This window comes from Esox lucius, chromosome 25, assembly GCF_011004845.1.
Source record: "Esox lucius isolate fEsoLuc1 chromosome 25, fEsoLuc1.pri, whole genome shotgun sequence".
In the NCBI taxonomy this organism is placed as follows: domain Eukaryota; kingdom Metazoa; phylum Chordata; class Actinopteri; order Esociformes; family Esocidae; genus Esox; species Esox lucius.
The window spans coordinates 22,099,949-22,122,855 of NC_047593.1; the positions used below are offsets into that span (position 1 = coordinate 22,099,949).

A 22,907-nucleotide genomic window follows, 5' to 3' on the forward strand; every position below is an offset into this window, starting at 1 on the left:
TTGCTGTCATTTCCTCCCCGCAACGCCATCCTCACCCCCCACATCGAAATGTAACCATTTCCAGAACCAATCCAGACGCCAAGACAGCTAGTTCTCAATCACGTCCGAATTGACGGCCTACGGTTGACAACTGAACGCGAAGCTTAGTTCGAGTGACATTGTGAAAAGTCCAATTAGAGTCGAGTATTGTTGTGTTGTCCCCACCCCCCATCCAATGGATGCGTGATGAGAGCATAGAACACTAGGTATGTCAGCGTGGGGCAGCGTGAGCAGACTGAGGTGTGGATGAGAGGGCGGTGAAGGTCTGAACACGTCTATCGAGTCGTACTGCTCAAGTGCAAGGCACAAGTCATAGGCATCAAATCAAAGTCAAGTTGCAAGGATTTTCTTTTTACCAAGTCAAGTCTCAAGTTACAAAAATGTGACTCGAGTCCACATCTCTGCTTCGTAGGGTCTGACTTGTCAGGTTTTACAATCTTTGTAGGGTAAGACTTATCAAGGTTTACCATGTGTGGCGTATTTTGTTCCATGAAGTAAGCTGTCTCTGTCACCCGGGGACTTGTGGTGGTACAACTTCACTGCATCTCTCCTCTGCAGTAGACACGCCCCGCCCAGTCTGTCAGAGATAGAGAGAGGGATGAAGAGAGAGTAGAGAGAGACAGATCTCAGGTACAGTCGCGCACCGCAGAGGACAGAAAGAGAGGTATTTTTGCAGCCTACATCCCAGAGCGAGGCTGCAGTAGAGATAAGGATTGAGCTGACGTATTACCGACAGACAGAGACGGAAAGAAACAGGAAAATGAACCGGTTCGTGTCGTTGGTGTTGCTGGGGACCCTGGCGGCCCTGTCCGTTACCGGGCCCATTAGCGCAGCTGAGGAAGGGGAGATTTCATTCGAGTACCACCGGTACGAGGAGCTGCGAAAGGCGCTTGTGTCGGTATGGCTCCAGTGTCCGTCCATCACGCGCATCTACACAGTGGGGGAGAGCTTCGAAGGCCGAGAGCTGCTGGTGTTGGAGATGTCTGACAACCCTGGGACGCACGAGCCTGGTCAGTGACATCCACCCACACCCTAAACACTCACACACTCGCATCTGTTTATTATTTCAGTAAAATAATATGACAACCCCGTGCTAGAATGGCCGTGCTAGAATACACTGCCTATAGTCTACTGCACTCTTTTGCAGTCACGTTGAGTCATAAAAAAGCATTGTGTTTGTGAATACGTGTGTATTTGCCTGTGTGCCTATTCGAGTTCGGTGCGTATATTCAGTGTGAAATATATCTTACTTTTACCCCATTGTGATACCAGTGTTTGAGTTTGTTTATGTAGTCCAAATCGCGGTTAGGGGGTGTGTGTAGGTTAGGAAGATGCTTGCACAGGTGTCGTGTCCTCCTAGTTATAATACCCGCAGTGTGTGTATGTGTGTGCGTGTCAGCCCGCTGGGAGGGTGTGGGATGGTAGATGAAACAGGCATCGCCGCCATTTTACGGGAGGAGAGAGAAATCACGACACCGTACCGTGCTCCGGGAGAGATGCTGAATGCTTGGTGATTGCTCTGGCTCGGATCAGACAACCATGGCAAATGGATACCGCAAGGTAGATGGCGTCAACCATCTTCACCCCGTTATAGCGACAGTATGAGTGGTAATGAAGCACAAGTCGATTTAAGTAGCCTGTTGCAATCACACATCGTTAGGAAATAAGGAAAGATAGGTTCACTTTATTAGCCTCTAACGGAAGTTGTTTATCCATCAGAGCGGTGATAGTGTTGGGATGCCCTGTGTTTGCCTGTAAGGTTTGCAGGCTAAAGGCTTGATGGTTATAGAATTATGGGCTGTTCTTTAGTATTGTCACTATAGACCCTCGATGGACAGCTGTAACCTAGCAACTTCTCATACAGATATAGAGCATCACAACCACAGACAGAGGTGGTGTCTGCACTCTATAAAATAGTTTTGGGGGGATCCATTCTCAACCCACTCCTTGGGGAACCCCTGATGTTCTACATCTGAGCTGATGCCCTGAACTACCACAGCAGGTTCATTAATCAAGTGCTTGAGGATTAGCAGACAATTTGAATCAGGTGTTTTAGCTCAGGAGTGGTTCAGATACCCTGATTGACTTGGGGTCCCCAAGGACAGGTTTGAAAACCACTGCTTTGGGGCCTCAAACTCAAGTGTTGACCTCCAGGCCTGTTCCACTCTGTGTTTTCGTTCCATCCCTCTAATCAGGGACTCATTTAGACTTGGGACACCATGTGGGTGATATTAATGATGAGGTAGAATGGAAACATAAGGTAAGAGTTGAATAACCCTGCTTTAGGGGTCCTTCAAATGTAACTGTGGGGGTGCCCATTTAAGTTATTGTAAGGTTCTCCAAATAACCCAGTTTTAATTATTACTCGAAGACGGTTTTGGGGTTTATTTTTAAGGCATTTACTGGATCGCCCTTATAAATTAAATAAGCTAGAAAGATCGCAGCTATAGCTGGATATGTTATCTGCTGCAGCGAATTTGCAACATTGTCCTTAAAAAAGCTTCTGTGAATGAATTAGCATTACTGTACATACTGTATTCATCTAGAAATGAATACTCAATTATTTTGCCTCAAACATTGGTTAGGTAGCTCAGCACAGGCTAAATAGCTAATGTTTCTATACTGGCTTCGCTCCAATATGAAATACTGTCTGGCTGACACTTAAATCATTATACATCAACCACCATCTGTTACATATTGCTCTTTCATTTTCAAAACAACCATGAAGAGTGTAAGACCAATACTAGTCTGTCATCATTGTTACCTAGCAAGGCTATATAGCTATTCTAGCCAGGCATGAAAAAGGCAATGATTACAACTCAATACAAAACAACAACAGAAGAACGAACAACGGTAGAATGAAGAACTGGAATCAGAATGAAATCATTAACCAGGTGCTACGAATCCTGAATGCTAATTGGAATCAGAATGAAATCATTAACCAGGTGCTACGAATCCTGAATGCTAATTGGAATCAGAATTAAATCATAAACCAGGTGCTACGAATCCTGAATGCTAATTGGAATCAGAATTAAATCATAAACCAGGTGCTACGAATCCTGAATGCTAATTGGAATCAGAATTAAATCATAAACCAGGTGCTTTGAATCCTGAATGCTTATTGGCTGATAGCCGTGGTACATGAGACTGTATTTCATGTGTATAACATCACAGTACTTGGAAATTGTGTTATTAATGGACTACTACTTCAGATGTATATGTTTAAAAACTACAGTGATTGCAAAAAGCATACTATGCAATAGTTATTTATATACTATTACGTTTATACAATATTTTATAAAGAATGTAAGTATTCTGTGGGTGTGCGCAAGCATGAGTGTTTGTGTCCATCCATCCTGCATATGCAACTCAGATCATGTCACCAGCGGCAACCAGCTTTCCACACTTCAACACACACATTATACACACATGTTACACACACTAAGCACACCAAACAGAGAGAGAGAGCGAGAGAAGGATGAAGAAAGAGACAGAGAAATAATATGAGAAGAAAGAGACAGAGAAATAATATGAGATTTCGAAAGAAAGAACTTAGAGGAAATTATCTGTCATCCATCTGTTTAATCTTGCTGTGAGTTCTGAGAAGTGCTGAGTCTTTAAGGTGAATCTGAAATAGCTGTGGTTGCCATGACGACAGATCAGCTTAGAGTAGTGAGCTCCAGCAACCACCATCTGTCAACACAACATCTCTCTCTACCTCTTTCTCTCTCTCTATTTCTCCCTTTATATATCTCTCTGTATCTCTCCCTCTATATCTTTCTGTATCTCTGTCTACATCTCTCTCTGTATCTCTCCCTCTATATCTTTCTGTATCTCTGTCTACATCTCTCTCTGTATCTCTCCCTCTATATCTTTCTGTATCTCTGTCTACATCTCTCTCTGTATATCTCTCTGCCTCTCTACCTCTCTATCTGCCTCTGTCTTTCTCTTTCTGTTGTGTGTGTAATCAGTAAGTGTATAATCCTACCAAATGATGGCACATCCCATTACAAACACTATTTGCACAAAAACACATACACATACACACACACACACACACACACACATACAAGTTGACATACTTATTGTTGATAGTGGTGACAGCTGATAGTGTTGATAGTGGTGACAGAAGATAGTGTTGATTGTGATGACAGCTGGTAGTGTTTATAGTGGTGATAGCTGATAGTGTTGATAGTGGTGACAGAAGATAGTGTTGATTGTGATGACAGCTGGTAGTGTTTATAGTGGTGATAGCTGATAGTGTTGATAGTGGTGACAGCTGATAGTGTTGATAATGGTGACAGGTGATAGTGTTGATTGTGATGACAGCTGGTAGTGTTTATAATGGTGACAGTTGATAGTGGTGACAGCTGATAGTGTTGATAATGGTGACAGGTGTTAGTGTTGATTGTGATGACAGCTGATAGTGTTGATAGTGGTGACAGCTGATAGTGTTTATAATGGTGACAGCTGATAGTGTTTATAGTGGTGATAGCTGATAGTGTTGATAGTGGTGACAGCTGATAGTGTTTATAATGGTGACAGCTGATAGTGTTTATAGTGGTGATAGCTGATAGTGTTTATAGTGGTGACAGCTGATAGTATTTATAATGGTGACAGCTGATAGTGTTTATAGTGGTGATAGCTGATAGTGTTTATAGTGGTGACAGCTGGTAGTGTTTATAATGGTGACAGCTGATAGTGTTTATAGTGGTGACAGCTGGTAGTGTTTATAATGGTGACAGCTGATAGTGTTTATAGTGGTGACAGCTGATAGTGTTGATAATGGTGACAGGTGACAGTGTTGATTGTGATGACAGCTGGTTGTGTTGATACTGGTGACAGGTGTTAGTGTTGATTGTGATGACAGCTGATAGTTTTGATAGTGGTGACAGCTGGTAGTGTTTATAGTGGTGACAGCTGATAGTGTTGATTGTGATGACAGCTGATAGTGTTTATAGTGGTGACAGCTGATAGTGTTTATAGTGGTGACAGCTGGTAGTGTTTATAGTGGTGATAGCTGGTAGTGTTTATAGTGGTGACAGCTGATAGTGTTTATAGTGGTGACAGCTGATAGTGTTTATAGTGGTGACAGCTGGTAGTGTTTATAGTGGTGACAGCTGGTAGTGTTTATAGTGGTGACAGCTGATAGTGTTTATAGTGGTGACAGCTGGTAGTGTTTATAGTGGTGGTAGCTGAGTGTTGAGGCAGTTCAGGAGGCCAGTAGTAGCAAAGCGAGGCTCGATGACACAGGGAGGAAGAAACGTCAGTCGGACAGACAGTCATTGGACCTTATAATAATGTGGCGCAATCAGCAATTCCATAAACCCCAAATGTAATTCAACAAACCAAAACATATAAAAACATAATTATAATACAGTCCTGTAATATTAGTAACTATTTTCCATCTTATTTAGCCTACTTTAAAAGTGCTGTGAATCTGGGAGAAGTGTGTGTGCAGTGTGTGTTGTTCCTTATTGCTTAGTGTTGGGGGGCAGTTTGACACAGAACCTTTATTTGATTGGACTACATGTGCCCAGAATTTGCATGTCTTTTGTGTGTTCCTACTTCCCCCTGCTTGCATGGTTAGTGGGAATATGCTTCAGCAATATGTTTCAGGAATATGCTTCAGCAAAATGGTTGTTTTTAATTCTCCATTTTTTCCAACTATGCATTGTTTTTTTAATATTAGGCCACATTTCACTGCCATGGTAGGGTTGGTTTGATAATTATTAGGCAGACGTGAACATGGGTTCAGTTTTACTTTTTTAATTCTCTACATTTCCCTGGCTCTGTCTTTCTGTCTCATTTCAATTTCATACACTTGATTAGCATGGGAAACATTTATTTACATTGCCAAATGTAAGTGAAAACAAGCCTAGTTCAGCTGCCCTGCGATTAGAAAAGATGAATGACCCTAGTTGGATTCAACCTGGGGTCTCCTATGTGACAGACTGTGTCTTTAACCACTAAGCTATATGTGTGCACAGTGTCGGGACACTTCTGCATTGTTAAACCAATTAGTTGAAACTCCACGGTTCTCAAAACTAGTTCCCTACATTAGCTAAAATCCAAAGCAACAGCAGTTATAACAGGGTTGCTACTCCACGTTCAGCGCATACAATTAGAAAGAGATTACTGTAGATGGCTAGCTATACAGTAATGAATACAATGACTTCAATAACTTCACGCCAAGTTTGAATATTTAGCTAGACACCATTAAGCATTGTGTTAAACTGATTAACATTTATTAAGTTTGCCTCCATCATAAATAGCATCTATGAACTGTTTTAACAGCTTATTAGCCAGTAAAAGGCTTACTAGTATCTACTAACTACTTGGAATAGTCAAAAGAATTGACTGAAGATAAACTTTACACTGCAAAAACTATTTCATTTCATGGCATAACAACATTTGTTTCTTTCATTCGTGAATGACATTGATATAATAACTATCAATATAGGTGACGATAACTGACTTATTTGTCAAGTGGAAAGACAAGAGAATTGTGGAAACCCCTCCTCTTTTACTCTGCGCAAGGGGTTGTGGTCTATAGTACCCTAAAAAGCATGCACGGATGCATACTTGGAAATTCCATCAGAAACAGTTGCAATGTAACAACAGTGTTAATTGAGGCTTCCTATAACATCCTAGACAAATCCTAATCACTACTTTATGTGGGCCATGGCTAGGGTTGAACCCTGCATAGCACATAGTCAAGACCATGATCACTGAGTCTCTACATGGTTAAGACCATGATCACTGACTCTGTACATAGTCAAGACCATGATCACTGAATCTGTACATAGTCAAGACCATGATCACTGAATCTCTACATAGTCAAGACCATGATCACTGAGTCTGTACATAGTCAAGACCATGATCACTGAATCTGTACATAGTCAAGACCATGATCACTGAGTCTGTACATAGTTAAGACCATGATCACTGAGTCTGTACATAGTCAAGACCATGATCACTGAGTCTGTACATAGTCAAGACCATGATCACTGAGTCTGTACATAGTCAAGACCATGATCACTGAGTCTCTACATGGTTAAGACCATGATCACTGAGTCTGTACATAGTCAAGACCATGATTACTGAGTCTGTACATAGTTAAGACCATGATCACTGAGTCTGTACATAGTCAAGACCATGATCACTGAGTCTGTACATAGTCAAGACCATGATCACTGAGTCTGTACATAGTCAAGACCATGATCACTGAGTCTCTACATGGTTAAGACCATGATCACTGAGTCTCTACATGGTTAAGACCATGATCACTGAGTCTGTACATAGTCAAGACCATGATCGCTGAGTCTGTACATAGACAAGGCCATAATCACTGAGTCTGTACATAGTCAAGACCATGATCACTGAGTCTGTAAAAAGTCAAGACCATGATCACTGAGTCTGTACGTAGTCAAGACCATGATCACTGAGTCTGTACATAGTCAAGACCATGATCACTGAGTCTGTACATAGTCAGGACCATGATCACTGAGTCTGTACATTGTCAGGACCATGATCACTGCATCTGTACACAGTCAAGACCATGATCTCTGAGTCTGTACATAGGGAGGTTTTGTCTTAATTCTGGGTCAGTCACTGTGTTCTGGTAAATCTTTCTGTTTAGGGTAATGTAGCATTCCAATACTCCAATAATTTATTTCTTCCAGTGTGTCAAGTAGTTGTAATTTTGTTTTGTGATTATTTGTTTGGGTCTGATGGTGTTGCTCTCCTGGGGCTCTGAGCGATCTGTTTGAGTTTGTGAACACAGTCCTAAAACCAGCTGGTCTCAATCTCCATCTATCTAACCATCTCCATCTGTCTCTTCATCTGTTTCTCCAGCTCCATCTATCTCTCCATCTATCTCTCCATCTCCATCTATCTCTCCATCTCCATCTGTCTCTTCATCTGTTTCTCCAGCTCCATTTATCTCTCCATCTCCATCTGACTCAAATCAGTCAATCAAATGTATTTTTAAAGCCCTATTTACATCAGCAGTTGTCACAAAGTGATTTTACAAAACACCTGGCCTTAAACCACAAGGAACAAACAACAGTAGTGTTGAATTTCAGTGGCTAGGAAAAACTCTCTAAGAAGGCCGAAATTTAGGAAGAAACCTAGAGAGGAACCAGTCTCAGAGGGGTGACCAGTCCTCTTCTGGCTGTGCCGGGTGAGATATTAAGAGTAGAAATTGTAATAATAAAGTCCAGAGTCTATTTAAACCTTGTCCAGGTCGGAAGCATGACCAGAAGGACAAGGACAGGGACAACATGGGGCGGGGGGGTCAGCAGAGTGGCAGCTGAAATTGTCAGGTATCTTCTTGATCTGCAACACAACCAGGAGGACTTTGGACAGGGACAGCAACAAGTCTTTAACGCCTGGTACTACAGAGGTGTGTTCCAAACCTCATGTCCTCCTAAGTTTAAACAGGGCAGGAGACAGGGAACATTTAGAAAAGGTATTCTTTAGAATTACAAGGATTTATAGTGGAGAAGGAGAACTGACCCTAGTCCCCCAGTACAATAATATAGCAGCGTAAGACCTTGGGGCTGAGACAGGGGGATCCAGTGACACTGTGGCCCTATCTGGGGGAACAAATTTTTTAGTTCTATTTAGGATTCTAACAGCAGTGTGCAGCACTAATTGACGTTTATTTATTGATTTATCAGGGTAACTGGAAAGAAAGCATTGTTGTAATCTATTCTAGAAGTAACAAAAGCATGGATTAGTTTTAATACATCAGTTTTTGATAGAAAGTTTCAGATTTTTGCAATGTTCCGAAGATGAAAATAAGCAACTCTTGAGATATTTCATATGTTCATCAAAGGAGAGGTCAGGGTTAAGGGTAACACCGAGGTTTCTTACAGTTTTTTGGGATACGACCATGCAGCCGTCGAGGTTCACAGTGAGATCTTCCAACAAAGCTCTTTGTTTCTTGGGTTCTAAAACAAGCATTTCTGTTTTTCTTGAGATTGAAAGAAAGACGTTCTCTGTCATCCACTTCCTAATATCTGAAACACATGCTTCCAAAGTAGCTAATTTTAGGGCTTTTCCGTGTTTCATCTAAATATATAACTGACTCTCCATCTCGGTTTATCTGTCCATCTCCATTTATCTGAGATGGAGAGATGAATGGAGAGAGTGGTAGGATAAACAGAGAGTGAGATACATTTCTTGCCTCATTTTTACATTGTCATCATAGGAGATGCTTTTTTCATTGATTTTTCACACTGCTAACCCTTCTTAACCTGCTAATCCTGCTAACTCTTCTTAACCTGATAATCCTGCCAACCCTTTTTAACCTGATAATCCTGCTAAACCTGCTAACTCTTCTTAACCTGATAATCCTGCTAAACCTGCTAACTCTTCTTAACTTGATAATCCTGCTAACCCTTCTTAACCTGATAATCCTGCTAACCCTTTTTAACCTGATAATCCTGCTAACCCTTTTTAACCTGATAATCCTGCTAAACCTGCTAACTCTTCTTAACCTGCTAATCCTGCTAAACCTGCTAACTCTTCTGGCCCTGCTAATCCTGCTAAACCTGCTAACTCTTCTGACTTTGCTAAGGGGTTTATCAGAGTTAGTGGGTTCAGACCTGGTTGGCAGGTGTAGAAGAGTTACTGGTTTAAAAGGTTTAGAAGCGTTAGCAAGTTTTACAGGGTATGGAGGTTTAGAAGGGTTACCTGGTCTAGCCCTGGCTAACAAGTTTAGAAGGGTTTGTGGGTTTAGCAGGGTAATGGATTGTAGCAGGTTTAGACGGGTTAGCGGGTTTAGATGGGTTAGCAGGGTTAAGCGTGTTAGCAGGTTTAGATGGGTTAGCAGGGTTAAGCGTGTTAGCAGGGTTAAGCGTGTTAGCAGGGTTAAGCGGGTTAGCAGGGTTTAGATGGGTTAGCAGGGTTTAGATGGGTTAGCAGGGTTAGATGGGTTTGCAGGGTTTAGATGGGTTAGCAGGGTTAAGTGTGTTAGCGGGTTTAGATGGGTTAGTAGGGTTTAGATGGGTTAGCAGGGTTAAGCGTGTTAGCAGGGTTAAGCGTGTTAGCAGGGTTAAGCGTGTTAGCAGGGTTAAGCGTGTTAGCAGGGTTAAGCGTGTTAGCAGGGTTAAGTGTCCTTCCTTGTAGACCTGTTCAATGATGCAAAACATTGTTGAAGAGGATGATCACATGTCAGTGTGTCAGACTGACATAATGTCAGCAAGAGGATTGGTTGGTTTCACGCACGCACGCACACACACACACACACACACACACACGCACACACACACACACACACACACGCACACACACACGCACGCACGCACACACACAGGGTTTTTCTGGATGAGTGTGTGGCATAGCTTAACATCTGCAGCAGTAACACATTACGAAGTGCTAGTGTGTGTGTGTTTAAAACGTCCTGTGTAATGGAGAGTTAATTTGGGTCCTCTTAGTAGCAGCCCAGAACTAGATTCAGACATCAAACACACACACACACTGAACAGAAGAAAACAAAGATGACTCCAAAAGCGACAGGCGCCTGCTGTTACCAGGCCTTTTTCTTTGTGTGTGTGTTTGTGTGTGTTAGTGTTTGTGCGGTTGGGTGTGCGTGTGTGTGTGTGTTTGTTTGTGTGTGTTAGTGTTTGTGCGGTTGGGTGTGCGTGTGTGTGTGTGTTTGTGTGTGTTAGTGTTTGTGCGGTTGGGTGTGTGTGTGTGTGTGTTTATGTGTGTTAGTGTTTGTGCGGTTGGGTGTGCGTGTGTGTGTGTGTGTTTGTGTGTGTTAGTGTTTGTGCGGTTGGGTGTGCGTGTGTGTGTGTGTGTGTGTGTGTTTGTTTGTGTGTGTTACTGTTTGTGCGGTTGGGTGTGCGTGTGTGTGTGTGTGTGTGTTTGTTTGTGTGTGTTAGTGTTTGTGCGGTTGGGTTTGCGTGTGTGTGTGTGTGTTTGTTTGTGTGTGTTAGTGTTTGTGCGGTTGGGTGTGCGTGTGTGTGTGTGTGTGTTTGTGTGTGTGTGTGTGTTTGTGCTGTAACTTGTCTTTTCACCATGACCATGTATCTCTTTCAGCGATGGGCCTGTAATGGCTGCCCTCTACTGGTCAGAAGAAGATCTTAGATCATTTTTATAATTATTTACGTTTGGTCTTCTGGTACCGAGGTTCTTAATTGTTCTTCAAGTATTTGAACTTTTCCAGAGTCAGTCCACATGATTCATCTTTCAACTAATCATTAAGACAGTTGGTGAATCAGATTGTCAACAAATCATCAAGACATTAAGTTAATCAGCTTTTCAGAGCTACAACTTAAATGAGAACAGGTTTGAAAACTACAGATTTAGAGGTACTCTGATTTTCCAGTCAGTCGAATAAAATACAGAAAGAAAGGAAGAAAACTACATTCACAGACAAACAACTATATACAGTACCCAGACAGACAACTACTTGCAGTACACAGACAGACAACTACATACAGTACACAGACGGACAACTACATACAGTAGACAGACAACTACATACAGTACAAAGACAACTACATACAGTACACAGACAACTACATACAGTACAAAGACAACTACATACAGTACACAGACAACTACATACAGTACACAGACAGACAACTACATACAGTACACAGACAGACAACTACATGCAGTACACAGACGGACAACTACATGCAGTACACAGACGGACAACTACATGCAGTACACAGACGGACAACTACATACAGTACACAGACAGACAACTACATGCAGTACACAGACGGACAACTACATACAGTACACAGATGGACAACTACATACAGTACACATACAACTACATACAGTACACATACAACTACATACAGTACACAGACAGACAACTACATACAGTACACAGACAACTACATACAGCACACAGACAGACAACTACATACAGTACACAGACAATTACATACAGTACACAGGCAACTACATACAGTACACAGACAGACAACTACATACAGTACACAGACAGACAACTACATACAGTACACAGACAACTACATACAGTACACAGACAACTACATACACTACACAGACAGACAACTACATACAGTACACAGACAAACAACTCAACCTAACCGAAATGTGTGTGTTACCTAAATGTGTATGTATTCACCTAATGAATGTGTGTTCATAGGATGTGTGTGAATGTGTTTGTCTCCCCAGGTGAGCCGGAGTTTAAATACATTGGCAACATGCATGGCAATGAGGCAGTAGGACGGGAACTCATTGTCTACCTGGCACAGTACCTCTGTAACCAGTACCAACAGGTAACACTAACACACCCGGTCTAGAACACACAGGTAACACTAACACACTTGGTCTAGAACACACAGGTAACACTAACACACCTGGTCTAGAACACACAGGTAACACTAACACACCTGGTCTAGAACACACAGGTAACACTAACACACCTGGTCTAGAACACACAGGTAACACTAACACACCTGGTTTAGAACACACAGGTAACACTAACACACCTGGTCTAGAACACACAGGGAACACTAACACACCTGGTCTAGAACACACAGGTAACACTAACACACCTGGTCTAGAACACACAGGTAACACTAACACACCTGGTTCAGAACACACAGGTAACACTAACACACCTGGTTCAGAACACACAGGTAACACTAACACACCTGGTCTAGAACACACAGGTAACACTAACACACCTGGTCTAGAACACACAGGTAACACTAACACACCCGGTCTAGAACACACAGGTAACACTAACACACCCGGTCTAGAACACACAGGTAACACTAACACACCTGGTTCAGAACACACAGGTAACACTAACACACCTGGTTCAGAACACACAGGTAACACTAACACACCTGGTCTAGAACACACAGGTAACACTAACACACCTGGTCTAGAACACACAGGTAACACTAACACACCCGGTCTAGAACACACAGGTAACACTAACACACCTGGTCTAGAACACACTGGTAACACTAACACACCTGGTCTAGAACACACAGGTAACACTAACACACCTGGTCTAGAACACACAGGTAACACTAACACACCTGGTCTAGAACACACAGGTAACACTAACACACCTGGTCTAGAACACACAGGTAACACTAACACACCTGGTCTAGAACACACAGGTAACACTAACACACCTGGTTTAGAACACATAGGTAACACTAACACACCTGGTCTAGAACACACAGGGAACACTAACACACCTGGTCTAGAACACACAGGTAACACTGACACACCTGGTCTAGAACACACAGGTAACACTAACACACCTGGTCTAGAACACACAGGTAACACTAATACACCTGGTCCAGAACCAACAGGTAACACTAACACACCTGGGCCAGAACACACAAGTGACACTAACACACCTGGGCCAGAACAGACAGAATATATGTTGTTGTGTTGTAACATGGCTACGAGTTGATCACAGACTGAATATGTTGTTGTGTTGTAACAGGGCCACGAGTCGATCACAGACTGAATATGTTGTTGTGTTGTAACAGGGCCACGAGTCAATCACGGACTGGATATGTTGTGTGGTAACAGGGCCACGAGTCGATCACAGACTGAATATGTTGTTGTGTGGTAACAGGGCCACGAGTCGATCACAGACTGAATATGTTGTTGTGTGGTAACAGGGCCACGAGTCGATCACAGACTGAATATGTTGTTGTGTTGTAACAGGGCAACGAGTCGATCACAGACTGAATATGTTGTTGTTTTGTAACAGGGCAACGAGTCGATCACAGACTGAATATGTTGTTGTGTGGTAACAGGGCAACGAGTCAATCACAGACTGAATATGTTGTTGTGTGGTAACAGGGCTACGAGTCGATCACAGACTGAATATGTTGTTGTGTGGTAACAGGGCAACGAGTCGATCACAGACTGAATATGTTGTTGTGTGGTAACAGGGCTACGAGTCGATCACAGACTGAATATGTTGTTGTGTGGTAACAGGGCAACGAGTCGATCACAGACTGAATATGTTGTTGTGTGGTAACAGGGCAACAAGTTGATCACAGACTGAATATGTTGTTGTGTGGTAACAGGGCAACGAGTCGATCACAGACTGAATATGTTGTTGTGTGGTAACAGGGAAATGAGTCGATCATCGAGCTGATCCACACCACACGTATTCACCTGATGCCGTCAATGAACCCTGACGGCTTTGAGAAGGCTGCCTCTCAGGTAACACAGATATTAGATATATTAATATAAACACATACATGTTTACTCATTCACCTTTTCTCCTTCTGTCCTCCCTCTCTTTCCCCCCTCTTTCTTTGTCCCTAGATCTATTTCTCCCTTTCGGTCTCTATCTTTTTCTCTTCTTCTTTTACCACTTCTCCCCTCTCTTTACATTTTACATTTACGTCATTCAGCAAACAGTCTTTTGCTGAGTGTTACACAGGAGCAGTTAGGATTAACTGAAGGACAAAGTAACATTCATGTGCCGGGATTCAATCCCACAACCTTTCCGTTACTGGTGAAATGCTCTAAGGTCTCTCTCTCGCTGTCTGTGTTAGTCAGGGGAGCTGAAGGACTGGTTTGTAGGTCGCAGTAACGCCCAGGGCATCGACCTGAACAGGAACTTCCCTGACCTTGACCGTATCGTCTATGGCAACGAGAAAGAGGGTGGAGCCAATCACCACCTGCTAAACAACATGAAGAAGGCTGTGGATGAAAATCCCAAGGTTACATACTCCTGAACCTGCCTGTGTGTGTGTGTGTGTGTGTGTATTCACCTGTGTAATTGTGTGTATGATGTCTCCAGCTAGCCCCAGAGACCAAGGCTGTGATTGGCTGGATCATGGACATCCCTTTCGTCCTGTCAGCTAATCTGCATGGAGGAGATGTGGTAGCCAACTACCCCTATGATGAGACTCGCAGTGGTAAACCCTTTATTAGTACTGATAATGATACAGGACAGACTGATTGTTATAATGATACAGGACAGACTGATTGTTATAATGATATAGGACAGACTGATTGTTATAATGATACAGGACAGACTGATTGTTATAATGATATAGGACAGACTGGTTGTTATAATGATATAGGACAGACTGATTGTGATAATGATACAGAACAGGCTGATTGTGTTAATCAGCACACCTGACCTAATTAGTAGTGGGATGAAAATCAGACTCAGGTTAGTCACAAATGAGGCTGAAGAGAAAACCTACAGGACTGTGGCTCTCCAGGAACAGGGTTGGCCAGCCCTGTGCTAATGATACAGGACAGGCTGATTGTGTTAATGATACAGAACAGGTTAATGATACAAGACGGGCTGATAGTGTTAATTAAACAGGACCGGTTAATGATACAGGACAGGCTGGTTGTGATAATGATTCAGGACAGGCTAATTGTGTTAATGATATAGGCAAGGCTGATTCTCTTCACACAGGCTCCACCCATGAGTACAGTGCGAGTCCTGATGACGTGACCTTTAAGTCCCTGGCGAAAGCCTACTCCCAGTTCAACCCTGTGATGTCCGACGCGCAGCGCGCCCCCTGTAGGAAGAATGATGATGACACAAGTTTCACTGACGGCATCACTAATGGAGGGGCCTGGTACAGCGTGCCCGGAGGTATCACCACACACACATACTACTAATTATAATACTATCACCACACACACATACTACTAATTATAATACTATCACCACACACATTACTGCTTATTATAATACTATCACCACACACATTACTGCTTATTATAATACTATCACCACACACACATTACTGCTAATTATAATACTGTCACCACACACACATTACTGCTAATTATAATACTATCACCACACACACATACTACTAATTATAATACTATCACCACACACATTACTGCTTATTATAATACTATCACCACACACACATTACTGCTAATTATAATACTGTCACCACACACACATTACTGCTAATTATAATACTATCACCACACACATTACTGCTTATTATAATACTATCACCACACACATTACTGCTTATTATAATACTATCACCACACACACATACTACTAATTATAATACTGTCACCACACACATTACTGCTTATTATAATACTATCACCACACACACATTACTACTAATTATAATACTATCACCACACACACATACTACTAATTATAATACTATCACCACACACACATTACTGCTAATTATAATACTATCACCACACACACATTACTGCTAATTATAATACTATCACCACACACACATTACTACTAATTATAATACTATCACCACACACACATTACTACTAATTATAATACTATCACCACACACACATTACTACTAATTATAATACTATCACCACACACACATTACTGCTAATTATAATACTGTCACCACACACACACATTACTGCTAATTATAATACTGTCACCACACACACATTACTGCTAATTATAATACTATCACCACACACACATTACTACTAATTATAATACTATCACCACACACACATTACTACTAATTATAATACTATCACCACACACACATTACTGCTAATTATAATACTGTCACCACACACACACATTACTACTAATTATAATACTGTCACCACACACACATTACTACTAATTATAATACTATCACCACACACACATTACTGCTAATTATAATACTATCACACACACATTACTGCTAATTATAATACTATCACACACACATACATTACTACTAATTATAATACTGTCACACACACACACACACACACACATTACTACTAATTATAATACTATCACCACACATATTACTGCTAATTATAATACTATCCCCACACACATTACTACTAATTATAATACTACCACTACTACTAATCCTACTACTACTTTTACTACTATCACTAGTAGCACTCCAATATTTCCCAAAACAATATAGAATATTTGAAATATATTACCCCTGTAGGCATGCAGGATTTTAACTACCTCAGCAGCAACTGTTTTGAGATAACTCTGGAGTTGAGCTGTGACAAGTTTCCCCCTGAAGACACCTTGAAGACTTACTGGGAAGAGAACCGGAACTCCCTGGTCAACTACATAGATCAGGTACACATGTTGGTTTTTATCCTTGTGGGAACCTGACCCACAAATCTGCGTTCTCTATTCCCTTTCCCTAATCTTAACCCTAACCCTTTCCTTAATCTTAATCCTAACCTTAACCCTTTCCATAATCCTAACCCTTTCCCTAATTCTAACACTAACCCTTAATTCTAACCCTAACATTAACCTTAATATCCAACATTTTATGCCTAAACATAACTTAGCCCTAACTCCTAAATGTATAGAAATGTGTCTTATTTCACTAACAAAATAGTGTGTGTCTGTGTGTGTGTAGGTGCATCGTGGTGTAAAGGGTTTTGTGCGTGACCTTCAAGGCGGAGCCATCTTTAATGCCTCCATCTCAGTTGAGGGCATTGATCATGACATCACTACAGGTACAGCCAATGACAACCCTTCTCTCAGCCCACCATATACAATCACTGGCCTCTTAGTCAGCCTTTCAAGTGTTTTCCATTGTTGTTTGTTTGTTGATGAGTAGCAATGTGCAATGAAAACAATATTGATTACTTAATTAATTATTGTTTAATATGTACACTCATCTAAAGGATTATTAGGAACACCTGTTAAATTTCTCATTAATGCAATTATCTTATCAACCAATCACATGGCAGTTGCTTCAATGCATTTAGGGGTGTGGTCCTGGTCAAGACAATCTCCTGAACTCCAAACTGAATGTCAGAATGGGAAAGAAAGGTGATTTAAGCAATTTTGATCGTGGCATGGTTGTTGGTGCCAGACGGGCCGGTCTGAGTATTTCACAATCTGCTCAATTACTGGGATTTTCACGCACAACCATTTCTAGGGTTTACAAAGAATGCTGTGAAAAGGGAAAAACATCCAGTATGCGGCAGTCCTGTGGGCGAAAATGCATTGTTGATGCTAGAGGTCAGAGGAGAATGGGCCGGCTGATTCAAGCTGATAGAAGAGCAACTTTGACTGAAATAACCACTCGTTACAACCGAGGTATGCAGCAAAGCATTTGTGAAGCCACAACACGCACAACCTTGAGGCGGATGGGCTACAATAGCAGAAGACCCCACCGGGTACCACTCATCTCCACTACAAATAGAAAAAAGAGGCTACAATTTGCACAAGCTCACCAAAATTGGACAGTTGAAGACTGGAAGAATGTTGCCTGGTCTGATGAGTCTCGATTTCTGTTGAGACATTCAGATGGTAGAGTCAGAATTTGGCGTAAACAGAATGAGAACATGGATCCATCATGCCTTGTTACCACTGTGCAGGCTGGTGGTGGTGGTGTAATGGTGTGGGGGATGTTTTCTTGGCACACTTTAGGCCCCTTAGTTCCAATTGGGCATGGTTTAAATGCCACGGCCTACCTGAGCATTGTTTCTGACAATGTCCATCCCTTTATGACCACCATGTACCCATCCTCTGATGGCTACTTCCAGCAGGATAATGCACCATGTCACAAAGTTCGAATCATTTCAAATTGGTTTCTTGAACATGACAATGAGTTCACTGTACTGAAATGCCCCCCACAGTCACCAGATCTCAACCCAATAGAGCATCTTTGGGATGTGGTGGAACGGGAGCTTCGTGCCCTGGATGTGCATCCCACAAATCTCCATCAACTGCAAGATGCTATCCTATCAATATGGGCCAACATTTCTAAAGAATGCTTTCAGCACCTTGTTGAATCCATGCCACATAGAATTAAGGCAGTTCTGAAGGCGAAAGGGGGTCAAACACAGTATTAGTATGGTGTTCCTAATAATCCTTAAGGTGAGTGTATAGATGGGTTGCAAACGATGATTGTTATGCTATTATTATATGAATGATTATGTATTGATTGATTGTCATTTTGGTATTAATGATTATACACTGCTCAAAAAAATTAAGGGAACACGTAATCATCACAGTATAACGCCAAGTCAATTAAACTTCAGGGATGTCAATCTGTCCAGTCAGGAAGCATAAGCGATGGTGAATCTATGTCACCTGTGCAAATGAAAGTGACAACAGGTGTATTGGAGAGGCAATAGTAAGACAACCCCCAAAAAGGGAATGGTTTTGCAGGTGGTGGCCATATACAGATGCTCTCTTCTTATTCTTCCTGATTGATTATTTTCTAGTATTGCGTTTTGCTAGTGTCCTTGTCACTACTGGTAGTATGAGGCGGTACCTGCAGCCCATTCATGTTGCACAGGTAGTCCAGCTCCTCCAGGATGGCACATCAGTACGAGCCATCGCAAGCAGGTTTGCTGTGTCCCCCAGTACAGTCTCAAGAGCATGGAGGAGATACCAGGAGACGGGCCGTTACACGAGGAGAGATGGACAGGGCCGTAGAAGGGTATCAAACCAGCATTCCAGTATCTGCCCCTTTTTTTGCAAGGAGGAACTGGAGGAGCATTGCTAGAGCCCTACAAAATGTCCTCCAGCGGGCTACTGGTCTGAATGTTCCTAACCAAACTGTCAGAAACCTACTCCATGAGGGTGACATGAGGGCCAGACGTCCTCTAGTGGGACCTGTGCTCACAGCCCAGCACCGTGCAGCTCAATAGGCATTCTCCAGAGAACACGAGAATTGGCAGATTGGCGCCCTGTTCTCTTCAGAGATGAGAGCAGGTTCATACGGAACACATGTGACAGAAGTGTCTGGAGACACTGTGGTGAACATTATGCTGCCTGCAACATCATCCAGCATGACCGGTTTGGCGGTGGGTCAGTGATGGTCTGGGGAGGCATATCCTTGGAGGGTCGCACAGACCTCCATGTGCTAGCTAACAGTACCCTGACTGCTGTTAGGTACCAGGATGAAATCCACAGACCCATCCTCAGACCTTACGCTGGTGCAGTGGGCCCTGGGTTCCTCCTGGTGCAGGACAATGCCCAGCCTCGTGTGGCCAGAGGGCATGGAACGTTCCTGGATGACGAAGGCCTTGATGCCATTGACTGGCCCTCATGTTCCCCAGACCTGAATCCAATTGAGAACTTCTGGGATGTTATGGGTCTGTGCATCTGACGCCGCCAAGTTGCACCACAGACTGTCCAGGAGCTCACTGATGCCTTGATCCATGTCCAGACATTATCAGGAGTGCATACAGGCCCGTGGGGGCCACACACATTCCTGAATCACAATATGAGTTGCTGTGATGAAATTCACGCATGTTGGAACAGCCTGTGATTTCAGTTGTTTACTTAGATTTTCAGTGTTTGAATCCAGCCCTCCATTGGTTGTTGATTTTGGTTTCCATTGACGGTTGTTACATCATTTTGTTCTCAACTAATTAAACAATTTTAGATCTTTAATGTATTTCATTCATCAATCACCCGATGTGTGATTTCAGTGTTCCCTTAATTTTTATGAGCAGTAGATAATGAATTTAACTAAACAAGTATTGATTCTGGATGATGGAGGATGATGATGAAATGGATGATTATCTGATTATTGATTCCAAGGACATTCATAATGATTATCTAATGATTGTAGATAACGGTGATGATACATTTTTTTTTTATTGATTATAACAAAGGACAAGGATAAAGATTATTATCTATTGATTCTAGCTAAGGATGGGGATAATGATGATTATATATTCATTCTAGCTAAGGATGGGGATAAAGATTATTATGTATTTATTCTAGCTAAGGAATGGGATGATGATTATTATGTATTTATTCTAGCTAAGGAAGTGGATGATTATTATGTATTCATTCTAGCTAAGGACGGGGATAATGATGATTATGCATTCATTCTAGCTAAGGACGGGGATAATAATTATTATGTCTTCATTCTAGCTAAGGACGGGGACTACTGGCGTCTCCTGGCGGCTGGGAATTACAAGGTGTCTGCTTCCGCTCCTGGTTACCTGACTGTTGTCAAGAAGGTGGCTGTACCCTATAGCCCTGCTGTCAGGGTAAGACTGATCCCCATAAAACCATGACAACCACAACACCATGGCAACCACAACACCATGACAACCACATGTATGTGTGTTTTTGTGTGTGTGTGTGTCTATATTCAGGTGGACTTTGAGCTGGAGTCCTTGGTGGAGAGGAAGGAGGAGGAGAAGGAGGAGTTAATGGACTGGTGGAAGATGATGTCAGAGACACTCAACTTCTGAAGACTGATCGGTCCATGAGGCCACTGGCACATCCATGATTGGTTGACGGGTTGATTGGCTCTTGTGTCCAGAAATGGGTGTAATTCCTGCCCACATACATTTTATTCATTTTATTTGTCTGTCTTTAATCTGCTTTAATGGTTCTTGTCATGGGTTACCCCATTCTCTACCTGGAGATACACAACCATCTCCAGGAGGTTTGTGATTGGTGAAGGGCAGCGGCATCATTGTTTGTCACTTCCTGTTGTGTTCTTTATCGTCATGTCCCCAGTAACCACAGTAACAGACATCTCAATAGCCAATGACTAAGTATTTAATTATGTAAATTGAGACGATGAATATTCACTCGTCAAAATAACGTTTTATGTTCTTATTGTTTCTTTTACTTCTTGCTCTAACACACACACATAAACAACGCACAAACACACACACACACACACACTACTTTTACACACTAGTTACTCTCACATTTATAATCAGAAAACACAGAGGCTTGTATCATGTACATTCTATGCTGTAAAAAAATTTATTAACTGAATGCATCACAAACTGCATTTTATCACTAGAATAATGATATGATATCATATATATCTATATATATTTACTGTCCTTATAAATTATACTTAGGTGGGTAAAGGGTGAGTGTGGGTTTTCTAAATAACACAGACCAAGTCCACATACCTGCATATCTCTCCCTTCTCGGTAGGAATACCTTGCTGGAGCCCATCTGTCAACCTTCCCTGATGATTGATGGTTTGAGGAATGTAAAGTTGTTGCAGTTGTAATAACCTGTTAATGATGAATAATAAAACACCAAATCATGTTGTCGCTTGCCTTACTCCAACACGCTAGTACACTCTGGCACCTTTTAGCATGTTCTAGTATGTTCTAGCATGTCCCTTTTGGGCAACACCTACTTAGTCAAGTGTGTGTATGCAGTAGTTAAGTTTGCCCTGTATGCAGCATCTTCTTCACTCTGTCAAAAGGGTGAAGTCTACAGAACGTAGTCTACTTTGTTCAAAACGTTTTTTGGGGGGACAGAACACAGTACTGAGACACATTAATTAGTCACTGGGCTTTCTGTCACTCATTACATCATGACTTGATGCTTCAGATTCATACATTCAGTGGGCTGTCTATCTGACTCCCTGTCTATCTGACTCCATGTCTATCTGACTCCATGTCTATCTGACTCCCTCTCTATCTGACTCCCTGTCTATCTGACTCCCTCTCTATCTGACTCCCTGTCTATCTGACTCCCTGTATATCTGAGCCCCCGTCTTTCTACCTGCCTCCACGTCTATCTGACTCCATGTCTGTGGTGCCATTACACAATTTGGCATCCGTTTGGCATCAGAAACTTGCTAATTATTATGGGGACTTAATATTTACAGAGAGTTTTAGGATATATTTTTCTACTATACATTTGAAGACCTGTGATAGAGACATTGTCCTACAGGGACTTCAATAAACAGGTTATTATTTGGACAAAGCTTTTGATTTTGTTTATAATTTCCAATATTGGCAGATGCTTATCAATCCCACACTTTACAATGTCCCGGCTGGGTCCTGCATTCCTCCGTCTGCTGGCCCTCAGTCTAACAATAAAGGGCTGTACCAAATAATCAGGACAGCCAGGGTGACAAGTACAATGCAAAATCATTTAAATGTGTAGATTTCTTTATATAAATGTTATTTTC

At 42.0% G+C, this 22,907-nt stretch overlaps 1 protein-coding gene across 1 annotated transcript; it reads left to right on the forward strand.

Moving 5' to 3' along the window:
* Positions 1-269: 269 nt before the first annotated feature.
* On the forward strand, positions 270-22,032 carry cpe (carboxypeptidase E). Its single transcript, XM_013132107.4, has 10 exons — positions 270-1,049; positions 12,211-12,314; positions 14,149-14,241; positions 14,580-14,747; positions 14,828-14,945; positions 15,461-15,643; positions 16,965-17,104; positions 17,394-17,493; positions 20,882-21,000; positions 21,109-22,032. Exons 1-10 carry the CDS (start codon positions 800-802, stop codon positions 21,205-21,207), a joined length of 1,374 nt encoding a protein of 457 aa, XP_012987561.1. The 5' UTR covers positions 270-799; the 3' UTR covers positions 21,208-22,032.
* The last annotated feature ends 875 nt before the right edge of the window (positions 22,033-22,907 follow it).

Excerpts from the sequence above, each read along its gene's own strand:
- cpe (XM_013132107.4), top strand. The coding sequence starts at position 800 with ATGAACCGGTTCGTGTCGTTGGTGTTGCTGGGGACCCTGGCGGCCCTG. Across the intron at positions 17,494-20,881 it reads TGATCATGACATCACTACAG|CTAAGGACGGGGACTACTGG; the intron begins GTACAGCCAATG and ends TCTTCATTCTAG. Across the intron at positions 21,001-21,108 it reads CCTATAGCCCTGCTGTCAGG|GTGGACTTTGAGCTGGAGTC; the intron begins GTAAGACTGATC and ends GTCTATATTCAG.